The sequence below is a fragment of the Lactuca serriola genome, chromosome 4, assembly GCF_051521515.1.
Source record: "Lactuca serriola cultivar US96UC23 chromosome 4, Lser_US96UC23_V15, whole genome shotgun sequence".
In the NCBI taxonomy this organism is placed as follows: Eukaryota; Viridiplantae; Streptophyta; class Magnoliopsida; order Asterales; family Asteraceae; genus Lactuca; species Lactuca serriola.
In genome coordinates this window covers 203,123,818-203,143,308 of record NC_136411.1, presented here as the reverse complement: position 1 = coordinate 203,143,308, position 19,491 = coordinate 203,123,818, and the positions used below count along the sequence as shown (strand labels likewise).

General features: G+C 36.7%; 1 protein-coding gene across 1 annotated transcript; it reads left to right on the top strand.

Annotated features, from left to right (window-relative positions):
- The first annotated feature begins 484 nt into the window (after nucleotides 1-484).
- LOC145103178 (small ribosomal subunit protein eS19x) lies at nucleotides 485-1,946 on the top strand. The gene is made up of 4 exons (XM_079040739.1): nucleotides 485-674; nucleotides 1,142-1,232; nucleotides 1,330-1,513; nucleotides 1,627-1,946. Exons 1-4 carry the CDS (start codon nucleotides 579-581, stop codon nucleotides 1,700-1,702), a joined length of 447 nt encoding a protein of 148 aa, XP_078896865.1. The 5' UTR covers nucleotides 485-578; the 3' UTR covers nucleotides 1,703-1,946.
- The last annotated feature ends 17,545 nt before the right edge of the window (nucleotides 1,947-19,491 follow it).

Genomic DNA, 19,491 nt, shown 5'->3' with positions numbered 1-19,491 from the left:
ATTTTATGTAATTATTTACGAAGTAAAACCATTGTGTGTTTTTCAGTTTTTATGTATTCATATGTATATAATTTTATTTGATATTTCAATCAACTTATGGTTTTAATTTATGATTTTGACATATATAATTTCTTTGAAAATATTTTTACATGAATTATCGAATCCGAATACTTTCAAGTATTCACTGCTCGATAGTCAGCCGAATAGATATCGAATAGCGAGTTCTACAACCATGTTATTCTACAAACCACCTAATAAGAAAATAATATATTTGTTGTTTGAAACGAAATATCTCATGTTGCAAAAAGCAAATGTGAGGATTTAGATCTTTTAGAAAAAAAGCCCTCTATTCTCACCGTTTTAGTTCATCTTAATGGGCCTATTGAGAAAAGATGGATAAACGTCGGCCTTAAAGCCCATTTACTAACTCGGCCTGCACAGAACTCACCAGTCGTCAAATGCTATTAAACCCTAACATGGATGTTGGAACTCTTCTTTACACGCGCACACACTAAACACACACAAAACCCTCGGCAGATATCTTGGCCGCCGCCGTAGCACCAAAAGTAGTCCGAAACATGGAGACGGCGACTGCGACTGCAAGAACGGTGAAAGACGTTTCACCTCATGAGTTTGTCAAGGCGTACGCCGCTCATCTCAAGCGCTCCGGCAAGGTTAATCCCTGCTCTCTTTTTTCTAATAATTCATCGAAGATCTTACGCTGATGCATCTGATTTATTAGATATCATATCGCCTGATTATTGTTTTTTGTGTTTTATTTGATGGATACGACTCGTTATACATTTCTCGAATGATCTACTTTGAACATTACTCTTATTATATCACTGTCCATGCTTTCAAGCTTAAATTTTCTCTCTCGTCACATTTTTTCTCTTACACTATTTGATTAGTCTATATTATACGTCGTTATGCGTCTCTATACAAAAGAAATATCGCAATTAGAAGTTTCAGTCACTCTAGGTTGATTTGCTAGTACTTGTGTTCTGTTTACTCTTGGTATGATTGACTTAAATCTGTACAGATTTGATGAAAATATCATTGCATTACCTCTAGATTTTTCATAGCACATGCTTAATACAGTTTATGCTCAATCAATTTTTGTTCTTCTAATTGCTTATAGATGGAGCTTCCACATTGGACTGATATCGTCAAGACTGCTACATTCAAGGAGCTTGCACCATATGACCCTGATTGGTACTACATCAGAGCTGGTAAGCCTCGTTTTCACACTTACAAACATGCACTATTGATGATCAAAAACTAACTTTTTCCTCCTTATAATTTCTTTGAAACGAATCATTATCTTAGCATCAATGGCAAGAAAGATTTACTTGAGGGGAGGTCTTGGTGTTGGTGCTTTCCAGAGAATCTATGGTGGACGCAAGAGGAACGGAAGTGCCCCACCTCACTTCTGCAAGAGCAGTGGTGGTGTTGCTCGCCACATTCTTCAGCAGTTGCAGACAATGAACATTGTTGACCTTGATGTTAAGGGGTATGTGTTATTAGTTCTTACCATTCTTTTTTCATTTGAAATGTTTTGATGTTTTTTTTTTGTTATTAAACACTGTCTCTTTTCATTTAAACAATTTTGATTGTTTCCATCAGTGGGAGGAAGATTACATCGAATGGAAGAAGAGATCTTGATCAAGTTGCAGGAAGAGTAGTTGTGGTTACTCCTTGAAAGAGAGCTTGAAATGGATACATCATTTCAGTTTTATCTATCTTTTTCCAGATTTAGTTTACTGGTAAATCTATTTTCTGTTATGCTCCCATCAGACATCATTTTATGTGTTATTTTTGTTGGTTAGTTTTAAAGTTTGTCTCTTCACTTTTTGACATTTTGCCCTTTATCTTGAAATCCAATTTCATGTATTAAGATTATGGTTTTGTTTCATGGTTATTAACCAAGCAGTTATATTTTTTAAGTTTTATTTCCATAGTTTTCTGCAATTGTTATAATCCAGGTGGCTAATATAAATTATAAAGTAACATTTCCAATTACAGGCTTATGCCTTGATCTCAGTTTTTTGCTAGTATCATCATCTTTACACAAATTTTAACTACTAATTAAATATCTTTTCAAGTGGCTGACATCTTCGAATGATGTTATTTTGAAAATTTAACTAACTTATCTTGATCTTTTTAAAATGTTATATAAAAGCCCTTCTCATTTAAATTGTTGGTTTTTATAGGCACTTTAATTTAAAACTCAAAAATTTACTGAAATTGTCCCTGTGTTTCTAAAATTTGTGTTTGGTCTCTTATCTTTTTTTTTTGCTTTCCCATGGTGTAAGTCCCTACCTAATAATAATGATTTCAAGATTAATAAGACTCCAACTAAGTTTATTTTTTGTTTTTTTTTTCTATTAAGAAATACTAAAACAAATATTCAAAAGGGTAGGGTGGATTATTGGCAAGAAAACATTTCATTTATTTGGTACTAGCTTATAACCCGTGGAAACTACGGTTATAAAATTAATTAAATATTCATAGTAAAAAATTCAAAATTATTAATTAATTATTTTGTATAAAATTTTAAATATATTATTAATTAAGAGATTTTTTATTAGTTATGTAAAATTATAATTATTGATTCAAATAAATATGTGGAATTATTTTATCATATATATTAGACTCTTTTTATTTGTTAACTAATGAAAACAATAATATAAAATTTAAAATTTAAAATAAAGAATAAATATATTGACAAATAACATCACTTTAATTAGGAGGTTTAATGAATTTAAAATAGAGAATTAATAGAATAACAAGTGACATCATATTAATTAAGAGTTTTAATATTATGACACTTGGCAAAAGGACTACTCTTTTATTAGCATAGAGATTTAGGTTAATGAATTAGAAAGTTAACGAACTTTGGTCTTTGTTCCCATTAATGTAACTATGTTTTTTATATACATTTGACCATTGAACTTGTTTGATATGTTCAAATTAAGCTAATATGACTGGTAATTAGCGGTAACATTACCCTAATATGAACATGTTAAACAAGTTTACTCGTCAAATGTGTGAAAAAACATGGTTACCCAAATATGGACAAAAACCAAAGTTCTTTACTGGTAATATTGGGCTCTTTATGTTAAGTGCAAATAGTCATAAGACTCATGGTTGTGACATAAAATTTGGTTGTCTGGTCTTCATGTATGAGGAGATGGCCAAGTCTTGGACCAACCCAGTTTAGGTCCAACCAGTTAGGGGTTAGGTTGTATACGCTTAAGGAGTTAGGTTGTATGTGCTTTAAAGACCTAAAACACAATCTAGCCCATGACTTGTCGCGACTGAAGTGGTATAACATTTCAAAAATCACAACCTATTTAAACTTTTCAAATCAACCCATTTATTAATAAAAGTGTTTACAAAACAATTGTTTTCAAAATATTGTTCAAAACCACCTCCTAAGATCAACAATATAAAATCAGGATGTGTGCGGTTATGCCTTTGCTTTTTCACGATCTTCAGAAGTACCTAAAACCATAACCAATAACTTTATGCTAAATCTTAGTGAGTTCATCCAAAATATTACAACACAACACACATATCATATATAAACTATTTGACTTGAATATCCCTGGGTCCACAACCATCGGTCTGGATTACCCTTGGCCCAATCAGTCATCGGATTGGAATGCCAATATACAACAGGTCCACTAAGCCATCGGACTGGAATACCAATATACAACGGGCCCACTCAGTCATTGGACTACAATACCCTCAGGTACACTCAACCATCCGGCTGGAATATTCCCGGGTAGGCCTATAGATATTGACATATAACTGATAAAAAACAAAATCAACAGATAGATAATCATGCAGCCAGAAATCACAGGGAGGCCTATAGATCTATTGGTCTATGTATATCAGCAACTATCATATAATCCTACAGATCTATCCCATGCCCTGCATATCATGAATCAATGCATAATAGGATACCAATCCAATGAGCCGGTCTTGGTGCCTTCGACCCGTAAGTACAATGAGGAAAACTTACCGCACAGTACGACGGATAGCTGATCAATACTCGGTTCCTAAATACTGGCTCATCCAATCCACATAGAGGTTGCTAACAAGAAGGAAATCCTAGATCAAAGTGCTTCCAAGTTCTAAGCTCTTCTCACCACCTTCTTATTCTTCTTCAAGAAAACCTCCAAAACACTCTAATGGGCTCAAAATGCACTCTTCTCACTTAGGGTTTGCTTGAGGCCGTTTTTCAAAGTGGGAGACTGATGAAGAAATGAGACATGAGGCTATAATGAGGTTTAAATATGGACCAAACCCTAAAATTTAGGGTTTACACATCCTCCACATACACCCTGTGTATGAGGTGTACGACCAACGTACTACACTTGGACAAAATTACCATATTGCCACAATGGGCCATTTTGCAATCCTTTTCAATCCCAAGGGCTAAAATACTATATTATTCAAACATAGGGTTGAAATTGAAATTAACTTGACATCGAGATGTTACACCTGGGTTGGACCAAGCCAAACCTAATTGTTCATTGACCGTCGGAGCCTGATCCCAGGGCACAGTCCCTGAGACGGTTCTTGTCCAATATTACCAAAACGGGTAAGAAACTTTGGTTTCTGTCTATATGTAGGTAACCATGTTTTTTTTCGTACACATTTAACCAATAAACTTGTTTGACCTGTTCATAATAGGGTAATATTACCGTAATTACCAGCCATATTACCTTATTTTGAACAGGTCAAACAAGTTTAATGGTTAAATGTGAACGGAAAAAATATAGTTGCCTAAATGTGGACAAAGAGCAAAGTTCGTTACCTTTCTAGATCATTAACCCAATTGGTATTAGTTTATTTTTGTTTTAACAAAAACATCACAACTACTAATTTCAATGTGCAAGAGCAAGAAAACATTTTTACTCTATATTTCATGAGGTGTTATAAACCTATTTAGTTTGAGATGGGCTTCAATGTACGATTTGTAGTTATTAGAGCCCGACTCTAAAACTTGTTTTTGGAAACGAAGAATAAATCATCGTTTGATTAAACTATTCTGACAAACATTTTCTTTAGCAAGTTTTTTTTTAGTTAAAGAAAATGAATTAATTGATTAATTGACTAGTGAGACTGACTTCACTTCCACTCCAACCATTCAACCACCGCTCATCGGCTACCATCCATTACCGCCGAAAACAACTTTCCTTTGCATGTCCTCTTTCTAGTACCACCTCTCACACCTCTCACATGCCTGAACCACCCCTTGCCTCTACTTTGCCTTCCCCCACAAAACTCTAAGGTCATTGTTGTGGTTGAGGCCGAATGTCACCGTTGCATGAACCATCTGAGAACGTGAATCAGAGACATTGTCTTCTCCATTGTCTTTAGATCCGTCTTCTTTGGTTTTTCCCGATTCTTCTCATAGGATACCCCATTTATTCATATCCCCCAAATTTTGCTTGTCCAATTTGCATTTTGAAGATATTTGAATAAATATGAAGGTGTTTAGACTTTATTTTTAAGTAATCTGTACATTTTTAATTTATTGTTTTTGTTTTCGTATAACTTTTCATTTGGATATTTTGTGTTCGATTATATTTATTTACGTATGTTTATGTTCATGAGTCGTTTGTATATATTTATTTATCTTTTTTTTTTTTGGTTATTCTTGTCTCTGTGTAATTATTTTGTTTATGAATTTTTAAGCTTGTTTATTTTTGTTCAAAATCTTAATGAATGGACCTTATTTAAGACAATAGAATACAAATAATAAGTTTTATTTGTGTATGTGTTTATATATGTTAGTTTGATCTCTTAAATTTAGGTTTTATTTGGCAAAAATTAGTTAATTATTGTAATTTAATGGTTGATAAGACTATAAAAATAGTTTATAATAAGGGATGAGAACCAAAACTAGGTGTTTGTTTTTGGAACCGGAACTGTTGGTTTCGGAATCGGATATGTCGTAAGCGGTTCCGGTTTTAGTTCTTATTTTTACGGAACTGCTAACTGAGGGAATATATATATATATATATATATATATATATATATATATATATATATATATATATATATATATATATATATATATATATATATATTCACATACTTTATACGTTATGGTGAATAACATGATTTAAAATTCTATAATTAATAATTTGTTTTGAACCTTTAAAAGTTTTAAGAAACATGCACATATTTTTTCACCATGTTATTGAAGTTATTGATATTTTCTAATCCTCATTTTAATGCGTAGCGAATTACATATTATTGTTGACAATGACTTCTTGTAAGTTTACAGTAGATGTGTTATTATAAGTTTTAAAATTTTTACAAATTTAATGAGCCAGGTACCATGTATTTGAACCGCTACCCGCCGGTTTCAGTTCTAACATTTTAAGAACCAATGGTTCTGGTTCCGGTTCCAGATAATTAGGGCGGGTACGCTCATCCCTACTTGTGTACGCTTACAAATAGGTGTATGCTTACGAATAGCTCAACTCAATTACACCCTTACATGTGTACGCTCATTCCTAGTTTATAAGGTAGTTTTTAGAAAAACTGATTTGAGATAGCTTATTGATAAGGTAACTTATAAGTTAAAAACTATATATTCAACTAACGCTCCAAACATATATACAAACATTTGTTTTTGTTTGTTTTGTTCATCCTTCCGGTTTAATTTGTTTTGAAAATATGCTGGTTTTTTAATTGACTAAGTTGAATCCAACTTTTCAAATCCAATAAACCGGTTCAAACGGTTTGATTGGTTCATCACACCTATTCAACCCAGTTTTTGAAAAAATCGTCCGGTTTGATTCGGTCTAGAAATTGGCGTAAAATTGGTCGTTGTTCGGCGCCCGTCCCTACTTCCCAATACGACCGTTTTCAACGGACCGGTTTGAATCGTTTTTTAAAACATTGGTTTTTGGTTAGGCTATGTTTTTGTTAGCGAACCCCTATAGGACATATCGTGGTATGATATTGAAAACCCCCCTAAGTTATCAATAATTACAGCTATTGCATATATTGCATATATTGCATAGTATGTTTATATGTTTGGTAGATGATGTGGACGACGATATAGCAACGAGTTCATGTCGTCATTTTGCAAATCATGTAGCTTATGGCACCGACAACATGCTTTTTAAAGTTATTGTATAGTGCCAACATGATTGATTTTGAAAGTCATTTAATGTTACTCTTTCAACAACTACAAGCTGCAATTCTTGTAATAACTTTGTTGGTGGGCTATATTTTAAAAAAGGGTAAAATACATTAAAAAAAAAGTTTATATAAGATTTTGATTTTGATAGTGTATTTTTTTTTAATTATAATTAAGACACTATGTTTTTAAAAAATAATAATTTTGACAATATATTTTTCAATTTGATTGAATGGTGACAATTTAATAGTTCAACCCAATTGCAGCTTTTGTGACATGATAATGTGTTTGGTCTTTGATGACATGACCCTGATATTGGATGATGATGTGATATTTTTTGGTGACATCACTTCCTAGGTGTCAGTATAGAAAAATAAAATAAAATATAGTTAATTAAAAAGGAAACATTCTATGAAAACCCAACTTTTCTGAAAACTTAATGTCATTTGTATAATTTTCCCTTATTAAATATAATAATCCGGACTTGTTGGAGGGATGGAAACTTTTTGTGGACAAATATTTGGAGCAAGACAACATGACAAATTTAACGTCTACATATGCAATGCCATAATGTCGTTATTATTTATTTGCTTTTCAATCTCCATCTCCTGGGTTTTCCTCGACAAACTACGATCTTTTGATCTCGCATGAAGTATGTAAATACTCTATCTACCTTATTTCATATATGTTTTCCGATGCAATTGTCAAAAATCTAGTAAGCTTACTCCAATCATGGAGTCTGACTATGCCATTGCTCATGAGCTCTTCACCTATTTTTATGTTTCCATGTCCCTCTTTATTGGTATTTGATCTTCAAGTTAAATGGTTATATTTGATTTTTATGGCGTTCTATTTCAAATTTTGAATGTTGTCTAAGAATGTTGGAGTGACTTTCTCCATAGATGTACTTGTAAGCATGAACGAGTTCTTTTAGTTTGTTGTCCATCAGTTGTCAGGGTTTTGTAATCGCATTTTTTTTTTCAAAATAAAAAGTTCAGATTATTCGTTCTTTGCAGATTTATGATAGCAACTATAGCTTAGATTTGTAGCCTCAAATGTTGGTCACTAGAACTTCTCGTCTTAATATCCGACTTGTTACAAAATTCACTGCTCAAAGCAACACTCTTTTCATATAATCTTTCATTTTGTCCACTAAATTTAGGGCATCCACAATGCATTGAGTTCCTTAGATTTTAATGGATTGACACACAACATATAATGCATTGAATTCATTTTGTCTGCTAACTTTAGGGCATCCCACATTAGCATCATGAATGATGGAGATTGCAATGCAAACTGATTATGACACTACATATGTAGACAAAAATTTTGTTACGTTGTTTTGTTCCAAAACATTTCCCTCAAAGGGTCTCCATCCCTCAAAAAAGTCTTAATTATTATGTTATAATAAAGACAGTTTGCACAAAAAACACTAAGTTTTTAAAATGTTCGACTTTGACACTGTGCTTCTTTTTCTATCAATTCACTATATTTTATTTAATTTTTCAATTTTGCCACTCAGAAAGTCGTGTCACCAAAAAATGTCACATCATCATCCAATGTCAGCGCCACGTCATTAAAGACCGATACGTCACAATGTCACGTTAGTGACAACTGGGTTGATGGTCAAATGGTTAACATTGAAACAAACTGGAAAATATAGTGTCAAAATTATATTTTTTTTTTAAAAAATAATGTATTAATTAAAAAATATAGTTTCAAAATCAAAATTTTGTTTAAACTTATTGTCTTTTATGCAATTAACCATTTTTATAATAATATATAACAATCTTGAAATATGCAATAAATATATGTATATACTTTAGGTTATTATCATAAAAGAATTAATTTTATAGTCTCATTCTAAATTAGTAATAAATTGTTTTTTGTTATTTAAAAGCCATTATTTTTTTGTAAGATTTTTCATTTTTATCCATTTTAGCGAGTTTGTAGGTCACATAAAAACCTATGTGACTGTTCGTGATGATGTATCATGCTAATGGAATTGCTTTGCTGACGTGACATGTTGACTAGACTTGTCCCATCAAACACCCTATTTGGTTAGGTTGTCTTCATTTAGGAAGAGTAAATTTTCCGATGTCTGGTCCTTGTTCTTTAGCATTCTTCTATGGTGTCTTACAACAAGGGTTATTGGTCTTGATTATGATAATCAAAATTTTTATGAAGTATTATTCAATGTCTACAGAGATATTTTATTGGATTATGCTTCAATATTGTGGAACGAGTTTGTTGATAATGTTCACAGGAGGGGAAATGAGATCACCTCTCATCGCCAATGGTCATGCATTTTATTTCAAGTTTACTTATCTTCTAAAATTGTGTACAACCCTACTAAAGAATCCATTCCATTTAGCTCTATACAATTAGACACAACTATTCCTGGACAGTCAATGTTTCTATATATTGGGCAAATTCCAGAAATAATGCTCAAATGTGGTCCTACGTAATTAAAGTCATTAAAGGATTACACATCTACTTTAGTTTTTTCGTATCCAGAATATCAATATCCAGAAAAAGTATAAGGTCCAAAGGAAACCAAGTAAGGAAAGAGAAAGGCACTCGCTAAGCCTAAGAAACCCAAATGTGAAACCTCAAAGAAGGTTAGGAAGCCTAAGGGGGCGTTTCTTTCGCAAAATGTTTTTTGAAAGAATGGAATCTGTCAAAAGAATTGGATTCTGAAGTGTGACAACCCGATATTTCAACTCTTTGTAATGACCTAAAAAGTCAAGTATTGTAACCACCTTTGAGTTAATGAAATTAACTTTGATAATAAAATGTCCAAAAAGTATCTATTTAAATTCCTACTATGTTTAATGTCATTAAACCGTGTTCGTACGTAAAAAGAACACCCAAATCCGACTTCGTATGTTGAAGTTATGATTTTTTTCAAGTTCGGCATAGCAACAGACAGCTAAAAACTCGAATCGGAGATCGAACGACTTTTGGCCGGAATGACCTAAACGAGAATCGAAGGTCTCGACAATGGTAATTCAGCGGTAAAAAGTCTGGCAAAAACCGACGTCAGATAAAGAAGTTATGAATTTCTAAAGAAATTCCTTAATCACGACATTTAAAAATAAATAATAAAAATAATTTCGAAATTTGCCGACGGAGTCTAAACGAAAGTTGTAGAGCGTAGTCTCACTTACGCGTGGATATAAAGACCATCAAAAACGGAATTCGTATGAAGAAGGTATGAATTTTAGAAGTTTATTAATTAAATTAAATATAAATTTAATTATAATTGTTTGGTATTATCCGAAGGGAGTCAGCAGATAGGGCCGAAGTACGCCCCGCGTACTCAAGGCCTAGGCCTCGGATCGTCCACGTCCCGACCTATGCGAAGCTACCCCTTGTCCCATCCGAAATCCGAGGCAGTCGAGGACTCGATCATGCATGACGTACGCGTATGCCCCGCGTACCGAGGTGGTTCCAGCCCCTATAAAAAGGATGCGAGTGTTCTGAAGAAAGGGCTCCATTTCTCTCCTCTCTTGTGCGTTCTTGCCTCGTTTTCCGTGCCCGTTCTAACTCGAAGCCCCGGTCATTTTGCTCAAGTCCCGAAGGTCGTTTTTACTCCCGAGATTCCCGAGGAAATCCGTTTCCTGAGACGAAATTCTGCCCGGTTTCCATCTCGCTTTCTTCAAACTTTCAAGTGAGTTCATACCCCTTAATTAACCTTTTAAATGTTCTATAAATGCTTTTATATGCTTTCAAGGGGGGGGGGGGGGGATACAAGTAAAGCACACGAGTATCATCGTGTGTTATATAAAGAATTATTATATGCTTTTATTTAACCAAATCATATGTGATTTATAAACTTTATAGGGAACTCTCGTATATAAAATATGTTACAATAGCATTCCATCTTTTGAAATATAAGTTATTGTAATGCATGTATAAACTAAACATTTTCTTAGATTATATGTATATTTGTCTATCTTAGGCTCTACAAAAATCTATACTTTCATAACAAGTGATTCCTTTTCTAGGTATTTCTAAACAAACGAGACACACTTTTAGAAAACTATAATAGGTATAGTTTTATGAGGATATTGCTAACTTTTACATACTAGAAACGCGATTTTTAAGAAGTCACTTTCATATACAAGAACAAATGAAACATTTTAACACGTAAATCTGTTTTTATACCACGGTTTGTGAGACATTAACTTCACGTACGTTCGAGTACACATTTCAAGTCCTGTATTATATACCAGAATCCCTTGGAGGGGGAGCATGGTGTTTGTGTATAGATCTATACGGGCTTGACAACCCGCACCTTGACTGTTAGCTATAGTCCATCATTTGGGGTGACAAACGTCATAACATTCCAACGCCTGAAGAACGTTGTGTATAGGCATTTCGAGTCAATAGTATGGTTATAAAACTCACATGGGGTATTAAAAATACATTGATTTACGAGGTTTTCAAACACGTTGGTTATTTTACACTAACATACATTTTTTTTTAAACAAACATTGGTCTTGAGAGAAGGCTACTTTTATACTAGTAGAAAATATAGGATTTTCTAGAAACAAACAAACAAAGACAAAACATTTCATTTCATACAAACATTGTCATTTAATACTTATGAAACTCACCAGCTTAAATGCTGATCTACTCTTTCAAAATTACTTGTATGTCCCAGGGATTCAGTAATTTCAGGTATCAATATGCTTTTGAAGAAGGGATGCTGCGGCGCCAGTTTAATCTCATATTTTGACATCATATTGTAATTGGTTTTGAACACATAACTTTTGACAAATGTAAACTTTCAATTATATATATGATGGTTGTATTGCTTTCTTTACTATGTATTCATTTGTTACGTTACCACATGAAGTCATCCTCCCCCGAACGTTTCCGCCGTTCAGGTTTGGGGGTGTGACAGATTGGTATCAGAGCAATGTTTATAGTGAACTAAGTATATCGAACCACATAAGATATACAAACTATAAATGCTTAAGGGACTAATACTCTCTGACAAAACATTTTTCTTTTGTTTTTACGCTTAAGCAGCGTTACCTTTAACTTAAATTGTTAGTTCATTTAAGTACAAATACATGCATACAACAAATTATTTTCATGATTTTAACTATACAATAAGTATTTAGACAAGTTGACACTATGATTAAAACTCGATATATATAATCAGATTTGGGACAAATATAGCGTGATCAACTATATTTGTCCGAGATCGGACCAATATATATCGAGGAATGCTCGTAGTAAGCAACAAGTCAAAACTTACCAAACCGTTACAAGAATCAAACACAAAAATTTAAATACTATAGGAGTATTTGCTACCTAAACTAGTTTAGCTTACATGTTTAATCTTGCATGTTTCGACTTTATTCAATTCTTATAACCCTATTTTTCGTACAGTCAAATGGCTGGATTTCACCACCCCGGCGACCCCTACTTTCCCAACCAAGGCAACGGAGGATGGGTCGAAGATGATCCCGAAGAGGACGAGGAACCCATAGATGTGGATGATGACTCCGGTACCGACTCAGAGCCGGAAGTGATCAATCCACCACCCGTACAACCTCCCGTCTTAGTAAGGAACTTTCAAGGACCGACTCCCGTCTGGGGAAGTCACCTCCACCATTGTAGCCAACAACAAAACCTACGCCCTCCCTACGGCATGTGCCGGGACTTCTACGATGACCGCGGCGGAGGTTCGGCAGATCGGGCACTCCCAGTAATGGTGGGCAAGCTAGCCAATCAATCCTATAAATCCGGAGTTCAAGCTAGCCGGCTTCGGGATGTCAACGTGGAAGTACAGGTTCACACTTCCGACATCCGTAGGCTGGACCGAATGCAAGACAATGCTCAACTCCAAACCGAGGCATTCCAAGCGCAAATGATTGCAACCCTCGCTGAGTTGAGGGAACAAAAAGCCGCTTTTGATAGGCGTCTAATGGAGTCAAAGCAATCGGATGCGGAGTCAAGCTCCAAGTGCAACCTACGTCGCAAGTAGTGCTTGCAAAAATCTCAAATTTTGTTTTAAGTTAGGACCTCGGCTAAAAGTCTTTAAATTTCTCAAACTTTGTAACCGGAGACCCTTATAGGGGTCAAATTTTCGTGATCATTGTATCAACTATTATATTAATATAAGTGGCACTATTATTACTACGTTGAGTATTTCATTAAATCCTTGAAAAGTCATCTAGAAACCAAATGCTTGATTCATATTTTCAGTCTTACAAATAACTTTCATTCTGCTATTTTAAGACTCATACTATCATCTGTTGTCGAACTATAGCAATTTGGTTCATAAGACACATTTAGTTTCTATACTAAGTAATTCTTATCGTTATCTTTTCAACCTATAGTTGAAGGATGCCTCCGCATAGGAATCCAAGGCGAAACAACGGTGGGGAAGCACCTATACCACCACCACCTCCACCACCTCAATTTGATGCTGTCATGTTCCAAGCAGCAGTCACCGCAGTGGTAGCAGCTGCCATGTCACAGATCAATAACTCGAGTACTACTGGCTCGGGAAATGGCACACACCTATCCAACCATGGTGAGAGTCATGGGCAACCCCGAGAATGAACCTATAAGGACTTTACTAATGCCAAACCCCGGATGTTTTATGGAACTGGTGGTGTGATAGATCTAAGGCAGTGGATTGAAAGGACGGAATCAGTCTTTGAAATCTGCTCCTGTCCCAAGCACAGCAAAGTCAAATTTGTAACTTTCACCCTTATTGATAGAGCTTTAACTTGGTGGAATGGCCACGTTAAGGTACTTACCCTGATAGTGGCAAACTCTATAAGCTGGGAAAGCTTAAAAGTCATGCTGATGAGAGAATACTGTCCACGAGGAGAGATTCAAAAACTCGAGCACGAACTCTGGACTCTTGGAATGGTTGGTAACGACATCGTGACTTATACCAACAGGTTCTGCGATCTGGCAATCCTTTGCCCAGATATGACTACTCCTGAGAGCAAGAAAATAGAGAGATACATTTGGGGACTGTCGCCCCAAATTAGGTCAAGCGTGTTAGCTTCAAAACCTGACACTTTTGAAAGTGCCAATGAGTTGGCACAATCTCTTGTTGATTATGGAGGTCATCAGAACTCAACAGTTGCTACACCAGAACCACATAAGAAACAACAACAACAACAACAACCACAACAACAATAACAAGAAGAGGGTATGGAATAAAGGGAAGGGTGGGTCTTCCCAAGAATCCGCAAAGAAACAACTGGTTTCAGTAAATGCTGCCACTGTACCTACTACAGTCCCTACAAATCCCTACCCAACAAAGGCTTATGGGGGTAATCTTCCAAAGTGCACCAAATGCACTTACCACCATCATGGACCTTGTCGGGAAATGCAGTGCTCCAACTGCAACAGAAATGGACACACTATCCGTTTCTGCAAGGATCCCGCAAAGCCGATCACTCAAGTTCCCAATGCGGGTGTAGGCCAGACTTGGTACGGTTGTGGCGAGGTGGGCCACTACAAGAGGAACTGCCCAAAGGCAGCAAATACCGGCGGGATGGGATGAGTTTTAGCTATAGGCCACGATGAAGCCGTAGCTGATCCGAATGTAGTTGCTGGTACGTTCCTTCTAGATAATTCATATGCATGCATATTATTCGATAGTGGAGCAGAGAGAAGCTTCGTGAGTCAAAACTTTATTCACTTACTTAAACCTAAACCTAGCAAGTTAGAAAAATCATTTACGGTAGAGATGGCCAATGGAAAAACCGAAAACACTAATTGCATATACATGGACTGTACGTTAACTTTAGACGGTCATTCTTTCCCAATCAATCTCATGTCGGCCCAAATTAAAAGTTTCGACGTCATAGTCGGCATGGATTGGTTGAGTCTTCTTCGCGCCGACATCATGTGCTTTGAAAAAGCAGTTCGCCTTAATCTCCCTAACAACAAAACATTAGTGGTTTACGGCGATAAATCAAATACAAACCTTCGCATCATTTCGTGCATCCAAGCTCGAAGGTGTTTACGGAAGGATTGTCGAGCATTCCTAGCACACATCGTCGATACAAGACAGGAACCGAAGGACATCAAGAACATTCCAGAAGTACGCGACTTTCCCGATATCTTTCCAGAGGAACTACCAGGATTACCACCACAACGCCAAGTCGAGTTTAGAATCGACTTAGTTTCAGGGGCTACCCCAGTAGCGAAATCGCCTTAACGTCTCGCACCAGCAGAGATGCAGGAACTTTCTAGTCAACTTAATGAGCTCTTTCAAAAAGGATTCATAAGACCAAGTTTCTCACCTTGGGGAGCACCGGTCTTGTTCGTAAAGAAGAAAGACGGATCATTCCGTATGTGCATTGACTACAGAGAACTAAACAAACTTACTGTCAAAAACCGTTACCCTCTACCCCGTATTGACGACCTATTTGATCAACTTTAGGGAGCAAACTACTTCTCAAAGATAGATCTACGATCCGGATATCACCAATTACGAGTACTAGAAGGGGATATTCCCAAGACAACTTTCCGAACTCGTTATGGATACTACGAATTTGTAGTGATGCCGTTCGGATTAACCAACGCACCAGCAATATTTATGGACCTAATGAATAGGGTGTGCCGTCCCTACCTAGATCAGTTCGTCATCGTCTTCATCGATGACATACTCATCTACTCCCGAAGTAAGGAAGAGCATAGTCAGCACCTACGAAAAGTCCTAGAAACACTGCGATCGGAGAAACTCTATGCGAAGTTCTCTAAATGCGAATTTTGGATTCAAAGAGTCGAATTTTTGGGCCACGTTGTTAGCGAGAAAGGGATACACGTGGACCCCTCCAAAATTAAGGCCATTGAGAACTGGTCGGCACCAAAGACACCTACAGAGATTCGTCAATTTCTAGGTCTTGCCGGCTACTATCGCAGATTCATAAAGAACTTCTCTAGCATTGCGAAACCTATTACTACATTAACCCAGAAAGGCGTGTCCTTTGACTGGGAAGCGAAACAAGAGAAGGCGTTCGAAACGCTGAAACAAGCCTTGTGCACCGCACCGATACTATCCCTCCCCGAAGGGATAGAAGATTTCGTAGTGTATTGCGATGCATCAAACCAAGGACTAGGTTGTGTTCTTATGCAGAGAGGGAAGGTTATTGCTTATGCCTCCTGACAGCTTAAGACACACGAAGTGAACTATACGACCCACGATCTTGAGTTAGGAGCAGTAGTATTTGCTCTGAAGATCTGGAGACACTACTTATACGGAACAAAGAGTACTATTTTCACCGATCGCAAGAGCCTTCAACACATTTTTAATCAGAAGGAACTCAACATGCGACAACGAAGATGGGTTGAGTTACTCAATGACTACGAATGTGAAATTCGTTATCATCCTGGCAAGGCCAACGTGGTGGCTGACGCCCTCAGTCGAAAGGAATACACTGGTCGGAGGGTCAAATCTCTGACTATGACTATCCATTCCCACTTATCCACACAAATTAAGGAGGCACAAATGGAAGCTTTGCAACCTGAAAATGTGGCGGGTGAATCCCTGCGAGGAATGGAAAAGAATCTAGAAGTCAAGGGCGGCGGAGCATATTATCTCATGGACCGAATCTAGACACCGAAACATGGTGGTTTCAGAGACGTATTCATGAACGAAGCACACAACACAAGATATTCCGTTCACCCAGGTTCAGATAAAATGTATCTGGATCTTAAGAAACTGTACTGGTGGCCTAACATGAAAGCAGAAATTGCTACCTTTGTAAGTAAATGTCTTACTTGCGCAAAGGTTAAGGTCAAATATCAAAAAGCGTCAGGATTACTACAACAACCAGAGATCCCAGAATGGAAATTGGAACGGATTACTATGGAATTCATAACCAAGTTGCCCAAGACGACGGGTGGACTTGATACCATATGGGTCATCGTCGACAGATTGACCAAATCCGCGTATTTCCTACCATTCAAGGAGACAGACAAAATGGAAAAGCTTACAAGAACTTACATAAGGGAAGTAGTGCGACTGCACGGTGTTCCGATATCCATTATCTCCGATAGAGATAGTAGATTCACTTCAAGATTCTGGCAGTCACTACAAAGTTCCCTGGGAACTAGGCTAGATATGAGTACAGCCTACCACCCACAAACAGACGGGCAAAGTGAGAGAACGATACAAACTTTAGAAGATATGCTGAGAGCCTATGTGATTGACTTTGGAAAGGCATGGGATATCCATTTACCCCTTGTCGAATTTTCATACAACAATAGTTATCATACAAGCATAAAGGCTGCTCCGTTTGAAGCCCTTTATGGTAGAAAGTGCAGATCCCCTCTGTGCTGGACTGAAGTTGGCGATACCCAGTTAGCTAGAGGACGAGTTCCGAAAAGCACTCTCACCGGTCCAGAAATCATACGAGAAACGACAGAGAAGATCGTTCAAATTCGTGAATGGTTGAAAGCCTCCAGAGACCGACAGAAAAGCTACGCTGACCAAAGGAGGAAACCTTTGGAATTCCAGGTAGGAGACCACGTTTTATTGAAGGTCTCACCGTGGAAGGGTTTAATACGCTTTGGGAAGCATGGGAAACTAAATCCAAGATACATAGGGCCTTTTGAGATTGTTGCTAGAATCGGCCCTGTGGCTTACAAACTTAACCTATCGCGTGAACTTAGTAACATACATCCAACCTTCCATGTCTCGAACTTGAAAAAGTGTCTGTCCAATGAGACTCTTGTTATTCCACTCGACGAGATCGAGATCAACGAGAGCCTCAACTTTGTGGAAGAACCGGTAGAAATCATGGACCGAGAGGTCAAACGAACAAAACAAAGTCGCATACCCATCGTGAAGGTTCGCTGGAACGCCAAGCGGGGACCTGAATTCATATGGGAACGCGAAGATCAGATGAAACAAAAGTACCCTCATCTTTTTCTCTGATCCACTAGTATCTTTACTACTTTAAATTTCAGGACGAAATTCCCTCTAACGGGGGGATGATGTGACAACCCGATATTTCAACTCTTTGTAATGACCTAAAAAGTCAAGTATTGTAACCACCTTTGAGTTAATGAAACTAACTTTGATAATAAAATGTCCAAAAAGTATCTATTTAAATTCCTACTATGTTCAATGTCATTAAACCGTGTTCGTACGTAAAAAGAACGCCCAAATCCGACTTCGTATGTTGAAGTTATGATTTTTTTCAAGTTCGGCATAGCAACAGACAGCTAAAAACTCGAATCGGAGATCGAGCGACTTTTGGCCGGAATGACCTAAACGAGAATCGAAGGTCTCGACAATGGTAATTCTACGGTAAAAAGTCTGGCAAAAACCGACGTCAGATAAAGAAGTTATGAATTTCTAAAGAAATTCCTTAATCACGACATTTTAAAAATAAATAATAAAAATAATTTCGAAATTTGCCGACGGAGTCTAAACGAAAGTTGTAGAGCGTAGTCTCACCTACGTGTGGATATAAAAACCATCAAAAACGGAATTCGTATGAAGAAGATATGAAATTTAGAAGTTTATTAATTAAATTAAATATAAATTTAATTATAATTGTTTGGTATTATCCGAAGGGAGTCAGCAGATAGGGTCGAAGTACGCCCTGCGTACCCTCGTACGCCCCGCGTACTCAAGGCCTAGGCCTCGGATCGTTCACGTCCCGACCTATGCGAAGCTACCCCTTGTCCCATCCGAAATCCGAGGCAGTCGAGGACTCGATCATGCATGACGTACGCGTATGCCCCGCGTACCGAGGTGGTTCCAGCCCCTATAAAAAGGATGCGAGTGTTCTGAAGAAAGGGCTCCATTTCTCTTCTCTCTTGTGCGTTCTTGCCTCGTTTTCCGTGCCCGTTCTAACTCGAAGCCCCGGTCATTTTGCTCAAGTCCCGAAGGTCTTTTTACTCCCGAGATTCCCGAGGAAATCCGTTTCCCGAGACGAAATTCTGCCCGGTTTCCATCTCGCTTTCTTCAAACTTTCAAGTGAGTTCATACCCCTTAATTAACCTTTTAAATGTTCTATAAATGCTTTTATATGCTTTCAAAGGGGGGGGGGGGGGATACAAGTAAAGCACACGAGTATCATCGTGTGTTATATAAAGAATTATTAAATGCTTTTATTTAACCAAATCATATGTGATTTATAAACTTTATAGGGAACTCTCGTATATAAAATATGTTACAATAGCATTCCATCTTTTGAAATATAAGTTATTGTAATGCATGTATAAACTAAACATTTTCTTAGATTATATGTATATTTGTCTATCTTAGGCTCTACAAAAATCTATACTTTCATAACAAGTGATTCCTTTTCTAGGTA